A 19,046-nucleotide genomic window follows, 5' to 3' on the forward strand; every position below is an offset into this window, starting at 1 on the left:
TGATAAAATGCTTCTTTGATTTTTTTAAGTTTCTTTGCTGATAAAATGTTTCGTTGATTTTTTTTATTTTCTTTGCTGATAAAATGCTTCGTCGATTTAAAAAAAAACTTTGCTGATAATGTGTTTTGTTGATTTTTAAAAATTTTCTTTGCTGATAAAATGCTTCTTTGATTTTTTTAAGTTTCTTTGCTGATAAAATGTTTCGTTGATATTTTTTTTTAATTTTCTTTGCTGATAAAATGCTTCGTTGATTTGTTTTAAATTTTCTTAGCTGATAAAATGTTTCGTTGATTTTTTTTAATTTTCTTTGTTGATACATATATTTCCATGCACTCTGGTGGTAAACGGTCGTAGATCAATAATAATAATAATAATTTAATTGCTATTTTGGGCCAGATATGGCTTATTGGTCTGCGTGCTGGAATGCGGATCGGAAGGTCTAAGGTCCGAGCTCGCAATATTCCGCTGATCACACTTTAAATATTCAAATATTTGTTTAAGAGTAGCCTTGTAAGTGGCAGATTATGACAAACTTATTTCTCTCCCTCTAGTTAGTATTTCAAACTTAGTAACAGCTATGTCTGAAATTTGAGGTTCCCTTGTAACCCATGTGTTGCATGAGGTGCCATTCAGTGTATTCAGTAAGGTGTTATTTTACTTTTATTTCTCAGTGTGGATTGGATATGATGTGAAACCTATTATGCTCCAAGATATACTGTCACACTCTTTATTGTGAAGACATACCTTAATGGGGTATACGCGGTTAGATTATAACGTAAGTTATACAAATTAATGAAAAATTCGAACTATGTAATTACCTGGGAAAATGTGCTTTTTCATACTGGTACATGAATTATACGTGATTGTATTTTTATTCTTGTTAGAGAGAAAGTAGCTTCAGTGTATCTCAGATAATACCGAAAGGCAAGATAGTTAAAATAGCACCACTGTAACAAACTCCTCCTAGTTTGTTTGTTTTTTATTTCGCTACACGAGGGCTATCTGCGCCCTCCGTCCCTAATTTAGCAGTGTAAGACAAGAGGGAAGGAAGCTACTCATCACCGCCAATTCTTGGGCTATTCTTTTACCAAAGAATAGTGGAATTGATCGTCACTTTATAACGCCCCACACGGCTGAAAGGGCGAGCATGTTTGGTGTGACGCGGATTCGAACCCGCAACCCTCAGATTGCGAGTCGAGCGCCCTAACCACCTGGCCATGCCGGGCGCTCCTCTTAGTAAGGGCCTATTTCGTAGTTAGAGTTTTGATATTTCTAGTATTGTGCGATTAAATTCTTGTATACAGTTTAATAAAGGGACGTAAAAAGCTCGAGACCTCCGTGAGTGAACAGTTAATCATAATGCGTAGTTCCTTTTTCTGTCACATAAAAACAAAGCTGTTCGACCACAGTATCCTCAGGGTCATACAGTTCATTAAGCATAACTCGGCAAGCTATGATTTTTCTGACAATTATGTGTTTCACCCCTTAATTTTTACTGTTTTAATGATCTTTAAGTTTTCAAAGGAAAGGAAAGGGTCCTGACGATTAAACTGTAAAAAACACGTTATATTTATTTGAAATAACAATACAACTATTTCTGTAAGTAAATTGTAGTGATTTTAAAGGAATGAAGTTGTGGTTAATAATTGGATGATTTTTTGTACTTGTACAAATTCCATACAGCAGATGTTAAATACAGAGCTTTGGCCAGGTGGTTAGGGCGCTCGACTCGCAATCAGAGGGTCGCGGGTTCGAATCCGCGTCACACCAAACATGCTCGCCCTTTCAGCCGTGGGGGCGAACTTCAAAAAACAAAACAGAGCTTTAATTTCGATAAGTTGTTCGTTTTAAGATCAGTGCTTACCCAAGGAAGTTATCATAAATAAAACACTTAAAATATTATAAGTATTCAACTATTTTTAAACAGACAAGACTTACATGAGCTGTACACCTTATCCTGTTTTTAGACAATGAATTTCCTTTAACTGTGTTGTTCATATTCTTTTTGTTGTGTATATTGTCGTTGATATTTTTGTATGTATATTGTTGTTATTCTTTTGTTGTGTCTATTGTTGTTGATATTGTTTTATGTATGTTGTTGTTATTCTTTTGTTGTGTATATTGTTGATTTCTTTGTATGTATATTGTTGTTGTTGGTATTTTTTGTTATGATCAGTACGTTTTGTATACCTATACGAGTTGTTAGGTGACGGACATTTTATATATTTGTGTTGAATCTAAAAATGACATGGTCTACGTGCTTTCAGACTTACTGCAATAGAATATGACAAAAATTTTATTTTTTTCGATATACCTGGTTTAAAAGAAAAATCCAAACGGCTTTTATAACTGATTACTTTTTTAGACAAAACAAAAACGTATTTTTGTGTAATACTAGTAAATACCTTCTGTATTTTTAGATTGCCTTTTTAAACTCACTAAATCTCCCTCGGTGAAAGAAACAACAAAATTGATTTCATCAAGTACCTGTAAAGATAAAGATCTTGACGACGGTTACCATGACAACGCTTTGTCTCATCCCACTTGTATCAGCCAGGTGGATCCCGATTTACTACATTCTGGTATAGCTTTCCTGCCAGGTAAGATAAGGACGACAATCTCTTCAATTAATTGTGAAAAATATTACTTACGTAGTAGTGTTAAGAGATTTCACTTCACATTAACTGGATTTTTTACATCATCACTTATTACTTGTATTTTATATGGAAGCTTGCGTGAAAGGTTATTAATTGTACTCAAAAAAACAAACGTTTTGAGTATTTGACATTGGCTTATTCAAAAGAACAATAGAATGGCTAAACAAATGGTTGTTTCGTTAAATAAAACAATTGTTATATGTCCGTTTAGCGTGCGATTCTTGTAGCGTAGTCTGTTTCGTGATCTCGCACATTAAAAACGACTTCTATAGAAGCTTTTATTCTTATACTTATCTATTTATGATCAGAAATGGTTTATCTCTGCGTAAAAGGGAATTTAAAATGGTTTTAGTAATGTTTCACAAAGTGCTCTCTGTCAGATATCAAGCCATTTACTCGAGTACATACTTACCTATATGATATAAAATTATGAATTAAATGTATGAAAAACACAAAAATACTAATAAGGTAATGTAAATAAGTTTACTGTACTGTAATAAACAAAATCCAATAATTTATAAAATTAAATCTGACAATGTAGAATAGATTTAATGTAAATTATATTAAGCTTATCAATCTATCATTATCCAAATGCTAAAGTCTGAATCCAATTACACTCTTTCAACCCAACTAGGTCGACAAATGCATCGTTAAGATAAAAACAAACTTTTTTTTTCTTTCTTCGTGACGTGTCGGCTTTCTGGTATAGCTCATTATAGTTAAATTTCGTTTCCAATTTTCATGAGATGTTTAATGACTAAACAACATTTTTATTTTCGATATTAAACCTAAAGGTAAGCGAATAGTAGGACTCTAGCATGTTTTGATATAAAGTAGTTTTCACGATTTATCAGTGTTTAAAACTTTGTTTTAATTTTCAGGGTTAGTGTAAAGTGTCAGTATTTCTTGCAAATAATTCAAAATCAATCGTTTTTATAGATTAAGTATCACAAATAACTAGTTCGATTTGTGATTTGTTAAAAGTTAAAGAGAGTTGTGAGTATTCCGTTAGTATGTTTCAACCCGCAACCAATGGCTTACAACGCTAAAATCCGAGGTAAGATTCCTACGGTGGGCCCAGCGCAAATAGCCCCTTGTACAGCTTTCTTCTTAAAAAACGAACACTGTTAGCAGATTTTTGTAATATAAATTGTTAAGACGAAAAGTATCGGAGCCATTTTCAGTGATTGTGTATAATTGAAGGTAATGATTGTTATCAACTTTTTTTTTCTATTTTAATTAGGTTTCACAATCTAACGCAAACAAAACGCATTTCATTAAAGATTGAGTAAGTATTGACTTCCTGTGTTGTTCACGCTTGACCAAAAAATTTTAAAATCTGTTTTTTTTTCGGCTTTGTTCCATTAAGCCACATGCCACGTGAGAAAAATGAGTCAGGTTGGAAAATGTTTTTCTATCTCAAAGAAGATTTGTTATTAGTGACATCCCTGATATTAAGAAAAAGCCGTTTGTCTTAGACTTGTTTGTATACCATGTTAGTTATCAATACAGTGTAGAAAGAAAAACCATCGAGTTCAAGATATAGAATTATCTGCTTCTCAATTGTTCTCGAAAAGGAAGAACAAAATGTTTTGGAAAAACTTCAGAAGACGTTCCAATAGGGAGTGTTTGATTTTCTAGTTGTTTGTTTTTTATCGGGAATCTTAAAGTAAAAGATATAATTACGATAACACGGTCAGTTTCAGGGTTGGGACTATAGTGTCAGGTAGCGAGGATTGTGTAGTTCAAAGTTGTAATAAACATGACCATGCCGTCTAAAATTACTCACAACAACCACAGGTGTCTGCTAGAACCTATTCTGTTACAACCACGGGTGTCTGCTAGAACCTATTCTGTTACAACCACAGGTGTCTGCTAGAACCTATTCTGTTACAATAACACTTGAAGTCCAGGAAACCCAAAAAAGATAAAAACGAAAACATTCACTTGCTCCCTCCCCTTCCAGTTTAAATGTCTACATCTCCAGTTTTGTCTCTTCATCTGCAAGGTACAATTACATCCGCTCCGAACGTCTTTTGACATCCCATGTAAACGTACATCTTCTTTAGAGAAACGTCTCTACACTGAAGAGAGAAGTCTTGAATTTTTGAAAAGTTTCTTCTAATTTGAAATCAATGTCTGTATCTGTGTATAACTGTCGTTTTGAATGCTTAAGTTTTTGTTACGTACGTGTAAAAGTACTTAACGTTTTCTATTCGCTGTTTGTAGTCAGCCGTAGGCAGGTAGTTGCTCTGAATGAAATAGAAAAAGCAATAATATATATAAAATAATATATAACTGATTACTAAAAAATATGAATGAGGATAACGAATAAAACTTTTTTCCTGAAGTTTGAATTCAGGTTCCGTAATGATCACATTGGTTTGAATTCCAGTTCCGTAATGATCACATCCGTATGAAATTGTTATTATTATATGCCATTACTTAATGAAAGAAATTGGAATTTCCTCTCCTATAATTGCGGAAATGCAGCACACCAATGTACAAAAGGAGCAGGTTCAATATCATGTATCGCCTTTATTAATTGTTTGCTGGTCATAGGAGGGGAGAAGTTAGTTTAATGTTGTATCCATACGATTGTGACGTTGTTTTTGATCTAGCTATTTGGAATTAAAATAATTATTATAGTTGTATTTAAAGCTGAGGAAATACTGTTGTATTGTGTTCTCTTTCCTTTATAGACAAAAGTTAGATTATTAGTTTAAAAGAGCTTGTAATGAAGATGCCTTCAATTAGATAAAACGATATCAGAATAACCATGCGTTTTCCCTGAAGATTACCCTGTTATTGGGATCACAGCAGAAAATATCGTTAACAGCAAGAGTACTCAATTGATGAAACAACACATTCTAATTTCTATAAACAGAAATGAAAGAAAAATATGCTTAATTAGGTATATTGATTACCAGGTCGATTTTTAGGTTCGCTCTAAGTACATAACTTATTCTGACCGGAAGTTAATGATTTTTAGGTTCGCTCTAAGTACATAACTTATTCTGACCGGAAGTTAATGATTTTTAGGTTCGCTCTAAGTACATAACTTATTTCTGACCGGAATTTAATGATTTTTAGGTTCGCTCTAAGTACATAACTTATTCTGACCGGAAGTTAATGATTTTTAGGTTCGCTCTAAGTACATAACTTATTCTGACCGGAAGTTAATATTAATTAAGAACTCCAACAAAACGACGAGGAATTCTAGAAAGAAATGTTATTTTTGTTCACTGGGTTTCACCATTATTCGACAGAGGGCATGATGGTGAGTAAAACAAAATACGCGGCCTGGCTAACTAATGAATGAATATTTGCTGTAAAATTCTTATCAATGCCATAAGTGTAGCTACAAGTTTGGCCGCCAATTTTGATTTCATTCCTTTAAGGTCGCACGCTCAATCCTTTTTTTGGACGCACTTTTTTTCACATCTAAAATGTTTTTGATTAGATATCTTGACTTTTTGATTATAAGATGGTCATTTTTGAAACTGGCGTGACATGAACTTTGCCTCTCTTTGCTGTTTTCGTTAACAAGTATCTTTCCTTGGAAAAGATTTCTTTGATAATCCTCCAATCAAGAATCTATTACTGGCGATATTGTACTTCAGAATGGTCAGTAATTCGCCGCAAAGCAGATATATATTTGCTAAACATGTCGTTTGTGGCGCTACGCTCGCATCTCCGGCAACATACTTCTGCTTTGGTAAAGATTTGCCCTCCGGCGGATCAGCGGCAAGTCTGATGGCTTATAATGCTAAAAATCGAGTTTAGATACCCGCAATGGGCAGAGCATAGCTCGTTGTATAGCTTTATGCTCAACATAAAAGAACAAAGATTTAAATCGACTATTTTTAACTCTGTGGTTCACAAGAAGAAAAATAAAAACTTCATTTTGCTCATTAGAAGTTATCCAGTATGTCAATATGTACATAATGTATTTTTAAAGGTATTTTGTAATTAGAGGATCAAATAATACTGACCTTCAACTGAGTGAAATCACTTCGAAAAATTTCTGCCACCTGTAGCAAATACTGTAAACATTTCACTTTTTTATATATATCTTAGAAAAAAACAAAAATACTTGATTCAAGCAATGACTCCTGGAGACATGTATGTATAAGTACGTAATGATTAGACTGCATCATGATTTCGATACCAGCAGTAAGAAGGTCTATGCAGAAATTGAGTGTCTGGCTAAATATTGAAATATATTTATTTTCGCCAATTGTCAAAATATAATGCTTCTAGTTATATTTCTTAATAGTATAAATATATACTATGTTGTTCTTGGGCTTAGGATTCTTCTACAGTAGGTGTCTGTGACTTGTTAGCGATAAATTTAACGATGAATAAACAGCACGCACTTTACTTGTTTTCAAATAATATATACGCATTCGGAATAAGTTAAACGTACGTACAACAAAGTCTTCACACTATACAGATTATAGGCATATAATAAACACTATTTATATATAGTTCTCTTCTTGTTGTCAAAAGTCCACTTAGGCCTATTCAGTTACTTTATAATTTCAGTGACAAGCCGAACTATCTTCTCTATTACTATCGCACTAGTATTCTGTGTGTGATTCACTTACAATTGTGGCGCTAATTACCGTAATCGTTTGGTCTTCTTTCTTCAATATATCCTCTGTTCCTTTTGTCAAAGTGCTGATTCAATTACTTTAGAACCATGCTTTGACGGAATAATTCTTCTTTTTAACCTCCTGTTAGTCTTACTCTAACATATTAAACGTTAGGCCTATCACTTCTACGGTAGTTAACATCACGCCGAACTCTTCCTTGCTCTGTAACTTTACTCTTTCCTTTTTTTTTTTGTCATTATCTGTCTGCTGCTTCCGCTCGTTTCACACTATTTATATCTTTATCACTTAATCCTCTGCCTGCCTTCTATATTCTCGACGTCAATGTATTGCACGTGACGTTCGATAATCTCAACACCAATGAATTATAAACAAAACTTCCTACAATAGTCTGCCTTTAACTCTTATTATAACAAAAACTAAGCAATAATAAAATATTCACTCACAAAAATAAATTAATCAATAATATTTAAACTAAAGTCTTTTAAATTATGACAGTATCAGAACAAAATCATGTAAAACGACTCAATGAAACTGTCTTAGAAAACCACATTTGGATGAAAATAAAGCAATAGAAACACTCATAGAGCCACGGTTAATCCGAAAATAACCGAACTTATTTATATACCGTTCACTACCACTGGAGCTCAAATATAGTTTAAAACTTTGTTTTTGCATGTTTTAACTCTAGTTTAAAAACTAAGAAGAAATACTGGGAGAAATTACTCAGACCCCAGCAGTACTTTGTTTAATGAACTTAAATACTATTAGTATTTTTGATTTATATTTATGTAATTCATATGTTATTGGGAACCCTAATGGCTATATCGAGTGCAACCATGGACCCCCACACAATGAATGCATAAGTAATTTAAAAAACTGATAACTTCATTCTAGGACTAACTTCAAACAGAATTTGCTTATACTTAAAACGTTCGAGAGTTTGAAGATACATTTTAATTACTGGCAATCCGGGTTGGAATGCGACCGATACCATAAAGTATTTCTTTTAGCCTGGGTGATAGGGTGCTGCTGACGGGTCAGTAGTTCAAAATTATGGACGGTGGTAGGATACTCATAGTGGCTTTACCATAAACGCAAATCCGTTTACACGTGTATATTGAGGACACTATCAGACTTTCTTCTGTTAGATTGATGACAACTTCGATTAGAAATGTTCAAACGATGTTTTCTTCGCACTTCCATGTATGTGTATTTGTATTCTGGATACTCTATTATGTGTATTTGTATTCTGGATACTCTGTTATGTGTATTTGTATTCTGGATACTCTGTTATGTGTATTTGTATTCTGGATACTCTATTATGTGTATTTGTATTCTGGATACTCTGTTATGTGTATTTGTATTCTGGATACTCTGTTATGTGTATTTGTATTCTGGATAGTCTTTTATGTGTATTTGTATTCTGGATAGTCTTTTATGTGTATTTGTATTCTGGATACTCTGTTATGTGTATTTGTATTCTGGATACTCTGTTATGTGTATTTGTATTCTGGATACTCTGTTATGTGTATTTGTATTCTGGATACTCTGTTATGTGTATTTGTATTCTGGATACTCTGTTATGTGTATTTGTATTCTGGATACTCTGTTCAAGGACATTGTCTTCCTTTTATATATTAATATATATATATTTCTATATATTGTAAGATTGTGTTTAAAATTACGATAAGAATATTTTATGAAATATATGAATAAGTTTTCACGAACACATACAACCTGACAACTTCCAGATGGTAAGTTGTCGGGCTGTCTGTAACACGCATGTGCTAGTGATTCACTCAGTCCACAGCTGATTGCTTCTTGATGACGTATGGGCACGCGTTGGCTCCAGAATGACGCCTATACTTTCCAACTTTTTTTGTTAAGCACAACCTTGTTTAAGTTATTTACACGTGCAAGTCATACAGTGTATGAAAACCCCGTTACTTTTTTGTCCCCACTTTTGAATTGGACACCACAAGACGATATCATACTGTATATTAAAACGCGTTGAAATACTAAAACATTGTAGACTTAAAATACGAAAACAAATATTATCTGTAGATAGCGAAGAAGTTGATTGACGATAGAAATAATCGAATAAAGAAAACGAGAAACATTGTTAGGATAGTAATCGAATAAAGAAAACGAGAAACATTGTTAGGATAGTAATCGAATAAAGAAAACGAGAAACATTGTTAGGATAGTAATCGAATAAAGAAAACGAGAAACATTGTTAGGATAGCAATCGAATAAAGAAAACGAGAAACATTGTTAGGATAGCAATCGAATAAAGAAAACGAGAAACATTGTTAGGATAGTAATCGATTGTTTCAACTTGCGTTTCATGTTTGTGTGTGTATGTAAACGTAATAACCTGGCTAATTTTCAATTCATTTGTTTGAAAATTTAAGTTTGTGGTTGTCAAGGGGACCGTTTTACTAAAATAATAATGTAGTTAGAAATAAACAAGAAACACAATATTTACACAATACATTTATATATATATCCGTGCAGTAGAACTTAATTATATTACTGTAGAGGTTAATCTTTAAATGTACATACGTGTATAGATATATAAACTCGAATAATTTCGTTCTTCACCAAACTGTTCTTTATTCAACTGGTTCCGTTGCATCACAGGCATCAAAACTATAAAAACCAGAAAAAACATTACTTTAAAAACATGTCTTTAAAATTTATACAAAATATACACATTTTTATTTTTTAAACTGTGTGTTGGAGAAACTAATAATTTGGGACAAAGAAATCCCGAAAATTGGACCCTCCTAGTAAGTAATCATTTTTATCTCTCTAATTCTAATTTTTTTACGGGTTGAATTAACTTTTTTTACTAAAGTTTTTCTATGTTGGAATTGTAATAAAAAATATTAATATTTAAAAAACACTTTTAACGTTTCTTTAAATTTTAATTGAAAGCCATTGGGGGGTGGGTGGGTTCGAAATGTTTAATAAATAGGGATTCAGAGGTTTTGGCTTGTATTTTAGATGTACTTTAGTTAAGTATACTGTGGATAATTCCAAAGAAACTTTAAAGTTATTCGGGACAAAGTAAGTAAAGCATCTTTCAAAAATACCTGTAATCTGTGAAGTTTGGGTTTTTTTAATTTAGTAATTCTGTTGTTAACATTAAAAATATTCTAATATTGATGTTAATTTAAATACTCTTTAAATAAGGCACTGGTTTGAAACTTTAGTAATAAAATAATTTATTTTGTAACCGGGGTTTTAAAAAAAATCTTAAGAAATATAAAATTAAAAAGGAATTAAGTTGAAAAATAAGATTTGTATATTTTTTATAAATTTCAAAGTTAAATTTATTACTTTTCAAAAAGCATTGAGTGTGTGTTGTCCTTAGGAATTGTCAGGCCAGTGGTTATATTATAGATTTGTGTTGTCTTGATTAGGAACTATTAGGCCGGTATTCATATTATAGATCTGTGTTGCATTTAGGGACTTTTAGACCAATAGCCATATTATAGATGTGTTGTCCTTAGGGACTGTTAGACCGGTATTCATATTACTTGTCTGTGTTGTTTTTAGGAACTGTTAAACCAGTAGCCGTATTACAGATCTGTGTTATCGTTAGGGTCTGTTAGACCAGTAGCCATATTATAGATGTGTTGTCCTTAGGGACTGTTAGACCGGTATTCATATTACTGATCTGTGTTGTTTTTAGGAACTGTTAGACCAGTAGCCGTATTACAGATCTGTGTTATCTGTAGGGACTGTTAGACCGGTATTCATATTACTGATCTGTGTTGTTTTTAGGAACTGTTAAACCAGTAGCCGTATTACAGATCTGTGTTATCTGTAGGGACTGTTAGACCAGTAGCCATTATATTACATCATTGTTGTTTCAGGGAACTTTCATAATAAAATTAATACGTGCATTATTATGTATCTGTCAGATTTTATGGTTATGGTTTGGTCGCCAATTGTCAATTAAAAGGCTTTTACTTATACTTCTTAATATTATAAATGTATACTGTGTTGTTGTTAGGGTTAGGATTCGTCTACAGTATGTGTCTGCTACTTGTTAGCGATAAATGAACAGCATGCACTTCACTTGTTTTCAAATAATATATATATATCTTCTCTATTAGTATTCTGTGTGTGATTCACTTACAATTGTGGCGCTAGTTACCGTAATCGTTTGGTCTTCTTTCTTCAATATATCTTCTGTTCCTTTTGTCAGAGTGTTGATTCAATTACTTTAGAACCACGCTTTGATGGAATAATTCTTCTTTTTATCTCCTGTTAGTCTTACTCTAATATATTAAACCTTAGGCCTATCACTTCTATGGTAGTTAAATTCACACCGAACTTTTCCTTACCCTTTAACTTTACTCTCTTCTGTTATTCTATTTCAGTTATTTTCGCTCGTCTCACACTACTTATATCTTTATCACTTAATCGTCTGGCCTTCCAGAAATCTCTATATTTTCGACGTCAGTGTATTGCACACGACGTTCGATAGTCTCAACACCAATGAATTATAAACATAACTTACTACATTCGCCTGCTTTTAACTCTTATTATAACAAAACTAAACAATAATAAAATATTCGCCCACAAAATAAATTAATCAATAATATATAAACTAAACAGTCTTTTATATCATGACAGTATCTCATTTTAACATCTTTCTTTAAAAAATCAGAAGCTTGTACAAGTTATACTAAGTAAAATTTTTGTCTTTATAACTCGTAAAGATCCAGCATGGCCGTATCCGAGGATTCACGGTTCACGACCCGTTGCCGTAAAAAAAAACACTCTTCGTACTTTGGGCCTGTAGATACAGTGTAAGGGTGACTGTAAAATTCCATTATTCGGCTAGAAAATAATAACCCGAGAGTTGGCAGCAAATGCTGTAAACTAGTTGTAGTTCCTCCAGTCTATCAGTTCAAAATTAGAGACGACTATGCGCATATAACCGGAAAAATCTGTATTACCCTTCATATGTAAACATTTTTACTCAATTAAGGCTGGAGCTAATATTCTGATATGTGTTCAAGGGATTTCAGAGTAATACAGTTTTTTTTATTTGTTTTTATTCTATTTCACAATTTGCACCGAATAATATCATGGTTTCTGCGTTGTTGTACCATCTTACAACAATGAATCTGATAATAATTGTTCTCGACCGTTTCTCTAGGATCACGTGATGTCAGTGGTCGAAGCATTGTGGTGGTATTCTGTTCCATATTCAGGGAACTCCAGAAAGTAACAGCAACGGAATTAGCCAGATTACTGATCTACTTCCACAGTGTTCCACGGTAAGATACCTCTATTTGGAATTTTTTTCCTCACCTAAAAGTTAATTTCGTGAACCAAAGCACTATACATCAAAACGAAATTAGAAAAAATACCTAAATCTTGTTTTTAATGGTATATAGTAAAACAAAGTAAATGTTTTGTTTTTAACAAAAATCATCATTTAAACATCCCAGAAAGTTGAAGACAAGATAACTAAAATACTTATTTCAGTGTATACATATATATACATTGTAATTATGAAGAACAAAGAAACATACTTATTAAACTGATATGACACTAGAATTTAAAAAACGACTATTAAGTAACTTCAGTAAATTTTGACTAAGACTGAATGAGAGTTTATTGAGTTGTAATTAGGTGCTAGTAAATAATTTAGTCAACAAATGCTTTAATTCATTGATCAATAATGATTTGTGTATCTGTCACGTATCTTAGTTTTAATCGTTATATTTATGGAAATGAAGGTTTATTAATCTGGTCATATAACAATACAAAAAACAATTGTAATTAACAAATGTACAACTTTTTGTAAATTTCATTTTCGCTGCTTTTGTTAGTGTACATACATACACACACACATACGTATATGAATACAATGTACATTTTTGCTTCATTCTAGTGAGAAAAATTGTTTTTCGTTAGTTTGATAAATGTCATATTTCTAGAAAAATAAACGGTACCTGATACTGCTTCTTCTTCAAAACTCGTCGATGTCTCTCACGTTTTCATATCGTTTCGATTTAGAAAAGAAGTGGTTGCCCTCGGTTTCTGCATCGTGATTGATGGTCAACAATCCCAGGCTTCTGATTGGACAATCTTAGACGAGACGTTTTGCTTATTTGAAGTAAGTTGTAATTGGTACACCAGTTGTTTTCATTATTTTAATGTGTATGTTATAGAAGCTTTTTTGACTCGTCTTAAACCGGGAGATAAACTAGCAGGAAGTCATATTTTTTGCAACTTATCCTGAAGTTTGGCGCAAGGGATGAATTTTAATATTAATTTGGTTGTTTATTTTCAGGCGAACATTCCGAATGCTATAAACAATATTGTGGTGTACACTGAACTCCAACCTGAAGACGTACCTCTATTTCCAGTGAGCGGATTTAAGGTAAGGAAAACCTCACATTCCAGTATTCACATTTGATTTGGTTATTGTTAAGCGCAAAGCTATATAATGGGCTATCTGTGTTCTTCCCTCCATGGGTTTCGAAATCCGATTTTTAGCGTCCTAAGCCAGCAGACTAACCGCTGAGCAACTGGGAGAGGGGGCTTTACTCTCGGAAATCGTTTTAGATCTGTCTCTAGAAGAACATGTATGAGATTTTGATTGTTGTTATCAAACGAATAGCCTGTCAATAGAGTAAATCTAGTGTATATGGATCTCAAAATAAAGAATAAAGTAATGTCACTTTTCTTGCAAAATATTTAGTTTTCTAGCTCCAAATATCTTAGAACTGATACCAAGTTCATTAGTTCCATTGTTTGGAAATGTGTGAAAAATTATATAGTAAACACGGGCGTATAGAAAATTTAATGTTAATTTTAAAGACCTTGTGACTACAGAATAAATTATTTTACGTGAAACCATTTAGTTGATTATATGTAAATGGCTATTGAATAAGACAACTACGTCTCTTCTGACACATATTCCCAGTTCTGGTTTTGATTGGAATGTTTAACGTGAATCTTTGCGCGTGTGTTACAAGACTTTTAAGTTTCTTTTTTTTTTTAAATTGAATTTGTATTGCACTGAGTTTTATGTGTTATATTCACTTGGAAAAATATATTTAGTAATTGCAAAACTTGATGGAAATCTAAGATATTGCAAATAAAAATGTTTTTCTCGTGCAAGCGGGACGAACTCGTGGTTTTGAAAAAAAAGCACAGAACTTAGTCCATTAGTAATATTTAAAGTAAATATTGGAAAATAACCGTCATCTTTCTCGATTTCTTAAAAATTATTAGAAATTTTTTACAAGTTTAATGTCTTTTTTTCTTTTTCCTCAGTTTGAAGCTGTCACGGCTATTGAAAAATTGCGCACATTTGTTAAGCGAGATCAACTACTTCCCCAACATTCCGGATACTACAGATATGACCACCAAGAGTGGATTAGTTTCAGAATGGTGTGTGTGTGTATATGTGCCTTTAAAACTTTTGCTCTGTAACTTCTTTACCGGTCGCCAGTTTGTACTAGAAATATTATAAAATGTAGTTTTTTTTTCTTATTTCAGAAGCTCGTAATATTTAAACTCTGTGGGCAGATGTATAAAAATTAATTAAAAGTCCGTAATAGTTTTAAGGTAAAATTATTTTTAATAATGTATTTATAATAATTTATAATAATTATTTTTCATGATATTTTACTTCGATTGAGTGCTTTGCAAGTCAACGAAAAATTATTAAATTCATGAATGAAAGTGATTTTACAGGGATAAACAAATTTTATTTTCGTTCTTAGTTTTTAGAACCATTTATTACTGGCTGTCAGCTATCGGGGCGTCATCTAGTTAGTATCATGCAGGAATTGCGAGGGAGCAAACTTCCAACAACAGCTATGCTGACGAGCCAAATAATCGAACAACAAAAAAGACTTATCAACCAGGCCTTTCAAGACGAACATTTGCGCCATCTAGTGGACGAAGGAGATACAGTTTTAAAGGAATTAGAATCATACGGAAGTAAAACACATTGTAATCCCGATTACAGGTATATTTTGTGATTTCCATTTATCAGTAAGTAAAACATTTTGCTTCAGTTATACAGGCATTTCTTTAGTAATGTATATCAAAGTTATCTAAGTAATTAAATGTAAAGTTTATTTTATTGCCGTTATGCCATATATAAAGAGAAAAGTGAAGGTCCTGATATGACTGTTAACATTTTAACTGGTTTTACTATATATCAGTTGTTGATATTTAAAGAATACTGTATGACTCGTATTCCTTAAAGATCCACTCTACTGAAAGATACCATAAGATGGACTGTGTTTATTTAGTTTTCGAGTATCGTTAATCATATTATATTTTGTATGAGTAGTCTAGAAATTTATCGAATAGATAGGACAGTTATACTGTAATAGGTTAATGTTCCGATACAGAATCGTTTTGAAGTGTATTAGCGCAGACTCCACTCTCTTTCTCGGTGTACCAAACTATCTGCACATGTGTAGATAACAGTTGAAACGCTGAATATTTTTGTTGATATTGTTCCAAACAGCTAAAGCAATTTCAGTAATTCTTTGCTACAACTTGAATAATGAAATATGGTAATTTAACAGCTCGTTAGTAAATACATTAGATGACAGCACTTCTGTATGCCTTCAATAAACATGACACCAACGTTTCCATGTGCATTATAACATTATACAAATAAAGTTATTGTGTATATGGAAACTGATGTTTATTGAGCTTGTTTGTGGATTAAATGCCTAAACTTTTCAATTTTATGAGGAGAAAGGGTTTTTTGTTTCTCCTAATACTGACTTGTATGATGTATACACTGACTCTTCAAACAGGATTCACTTAAAATATTTCATTTCGTCCTGAGTAACTCTTCATATAAACAGTGAAATCAGGGTTTATTACTGAAGTAATAATGTAACTGAGCCATGATATTCTGGTTCACAGGGATTGTTTGACCAAAGGAAGTAGTTTACATAGTGAATTAAAAAAAGCCACAGCTAAACTAGCGAAACTTGCAGACCGAAGGTTGAAGAAACTAGAACAGTTTCTACAAATGAAGACCTTTGAAGAAGAAGCACACCAGGTTAGTTTGTCCAGTTTTACTTTTAGATCTATTAGAAACACAGCACAGAGTTACTCCAGGTTAGTTTATCCAGTGTTACTCTTAGAGATGAAATGTGCACAGTAATTGAAGAACAATGTCTCTAAATAAAGAACTTAACGGGTGTTTTCCAAGTCAGGTTTGCCTTTTTTACTTGTATAGGACTTTTAGAAACACAACAATGTTTCAAAATGAACATATTCTGGAAATACTTCCAGTTAGGTTTGCATTTTTTTATTTTTAAAATAACTTGAAGTAACACACGTGTGTATGAACCTTTTATCAGATTAATTTATCCGTATGTGAAGAATCAAAATGGAATTTTAAATTTGTTTGGCAGTTTGTGAATATTGATTGTTAATTTTAGTACATAAAGTGCTGACCTGTGTAAAACAGAAACATACAAATTACCTGATTTAAAAAATCATCGTTCGTTTTAAAGATTATCAAGACCTGCACTAACAGAACGCACTACTTATTTTACTGGAAATTTTCAACCTCATGCGGACCTTTCTGTACATTTTAAAAACAACTTAACCCTAGTGATAAAATAATTGGCCTGTTGGAAGCTGATAAGTTATAAAATTCACCATAGGTATACAAGAAAGAGATATTTGTATTTATTGTTCAAAACTTGAAGTTAGGTCTACATTTGACTCACTAAAAGCAGTTAAAAGGTTGTGTGTTTTTTTTTTCTTGGAGAGTAATTAGCTGTTAAGAATCTCACAACCATATGAATAATTAAAACCATTCAATCGTATATAGATCGTAAAGTCACTGGCTGCGTGAAAATTTAATTACTCAAGATATTCAACACGTTAAAATTATCGTATTTATGTTTATAGATCAGACATGAATTTGTTTTGAAACAGTGATAAATTGGGTACATAATGAATAATGAACAAGTACAGATATTCTCTATTGCTTAAGCAATAGCTTCCTACAAGAGTTAGTTAGTTTTGGTTTCGTTAGTTTTGACAAACGTACTTTTTCTTGTTTATAATATTCATACCATGATTTATATGATCTATTCAAGCTTTTAGTAGAAGACAGAGCTAGCTTCTAAATCTGTTTTGTTATTTACCTCTACCTCATTTTCACATTACCTTGAGTATAAAGAAGTTTGTTGAGTTCCGCACAAAGCTACTCCATGGCTAACTGCGCCAGCAGCCCTTAATTTAGAAACGATAGACTAGAGGGAAGGCAGCTAGTCAACACAGCCTTCCCTCAACTCTTGGGCTACTCTTTTTACCAACGAATTATGGGATTGATTGTCACATTATAACTCCCCACAGCTGAAAGAGCGAACACATACGGTGGCGAGATTCGAACCCGCGACCTATACATTGCAACTCGAGTGTCTTCACCACCAGGCAATGCCAGGCGGTAAAAAAAAAAGAAGTGAGAGGGGGCTTTGAATTCAAGTTGTCATCGTAATTGTGTTTTCTTGGATGATTTGTTGAAAATAGTCCCTCTTTGACAGGTTTGTAGTGATTAGTGAGATTGTTTTGCAACACGTAGTGAGCAGTTCCTGATTTATGACAAATATATAAATCAGCGTTTCTCAAACTGGGGGGTCCGCGAGTCATTTCCGAAATTTCATAAAAAAATAAATATATATATATATTAATTATTTATAGAATAAAAAAATATCTTTCGGAAAATTAAATATATATATATATATGTGTATTAAAACGTTCAATTTTGGAATACAACTTTTCATATATACGGATTTTTTTTATCAAAACAAAAAGCATTGATAAGTTTAAGGGGCCGCGAAAAATGTTTTAATTAAAAGGGGTTCTCGGATTACTAACAGCTGTTAGAAGTAAGTGTTGCCCTTGGATGCTCCCGCGTAAACAGTCGCTTGGAATATTTGCTTTGTAAGTCGACCTAACATCCCGTTCTTCCTCTAGGGCAAATTAGCGGCAGGAAACTACAACCTCATAAGTCAAACGTCACTCGAGTTTTTACACTGTATTGTCCTGTATTAAGACGCTGATGTTGCATTAACGTATTGGAAATCCACTTTTTTGTGAGTACACAAACACAGACAAACTAATTGCGTGCTAAGCTTTACAAAGATTGACTGGATGCATCTTCCGTATTACTTCTAAACCGTATTTGTTTTTTACGTTGCTACGTATCCGTATTGTCTGTGTTAGCTGAACATACATTAATTATGTACCAGCATGTCTTATTTTTAATTTAATAGTTTCTTCCTATCGAATAATTTCTCGAAAAACCCTTGCTTAGTCGTTGCTAGTGTCACGTTTGTACATTCGTTTGAAATAACTAATAACCACTGATAAGACAAAATTCTGTTTACACCCTAAATATCAGACTTTCGTGCAATAAACGCAACTTTTTTTTCTTTCACTGACAGAAAGTAAGAATGTTTTATTAGTTTAAGTTCCCGGAACTTATTTCCTCAGGCGACACAGAATTGATACGCTCGTTATTAGCTATAGTTCTTTCTCTCTCTTAACATTCAATTTACTGGCTGGTTTTTAAACTGGCCACTAGGGGTCAGGTTCGTATATTTCATCTTACTGGGTTATTTGCTATTTTTAGCTTCACAGCACCTTAGTGTCAAAAACTAACCTAGCAGTTAATAATGGCTGGAGACGGCTTAAATGGGTAATGAAGAAAAACTTTAATATAAGATGACAAAACCTTGTC

General features: G+C 32.7%; 1 protein-coding gene across 6 annotated transcripts in view; it reads left to right on the top strand.

Moving 5' to 3' along the window:
• The window catches only part of LOC106463042, a 231,148-nt gene that overhangs the window by 134,920 nt on the left and 77,182 nt on the right, over positions 1-19,046 (top strand). For all 6 annotated transcript variants that reach the window (XM_022390767.1, XM_022390758.1, XM_022390776.1 and 3 more), the window contains exons 3-9: positions 2,421-2,600; positions 12,456-12,576; positions 13,322-13,421; positions 13,599-13,688; positions 14,588-14,704; positions 15,040-15,287; positions 16,208-16,346. In XM_022390767.1, coding sequence (XP_022246475.1) covers positions 2,421-2,600; positions 12,456-12,576; positions 13,322-13,421; positions 13,599-13,688; positions 14,588-14,704; positions 15,040-15,287; positions 16,208-16,346 — 995 coding nt within the window. The remainder of the gene's footprint in view (positions 1-2,420; positions 2,601-12,455; positions 12,577-13,321; positions 13,422-13,598; positions 13,689-14,587; positions 14,705-15,039; positions 15,288-16,207; positions 16,347-19,046) is intronic.

Source organism: Limulus polyphemus, unplaced genomic scaffold (genome assembly GCF_000517525.1).
Source record: "Limulus polyphemus unplaced genomic scaffold, Limulus_polyphemus-2.1.2 Scaffold50, whole genome shotgun sequence".
In the NCBI taxonomy this organism is placed as follows: domain Eukaryota; kingdom Metazoa; phylum Arthropoda; class Merostomata; order Xiphosura; family Limulidae; genus Limulus; species Limulus polyphemus.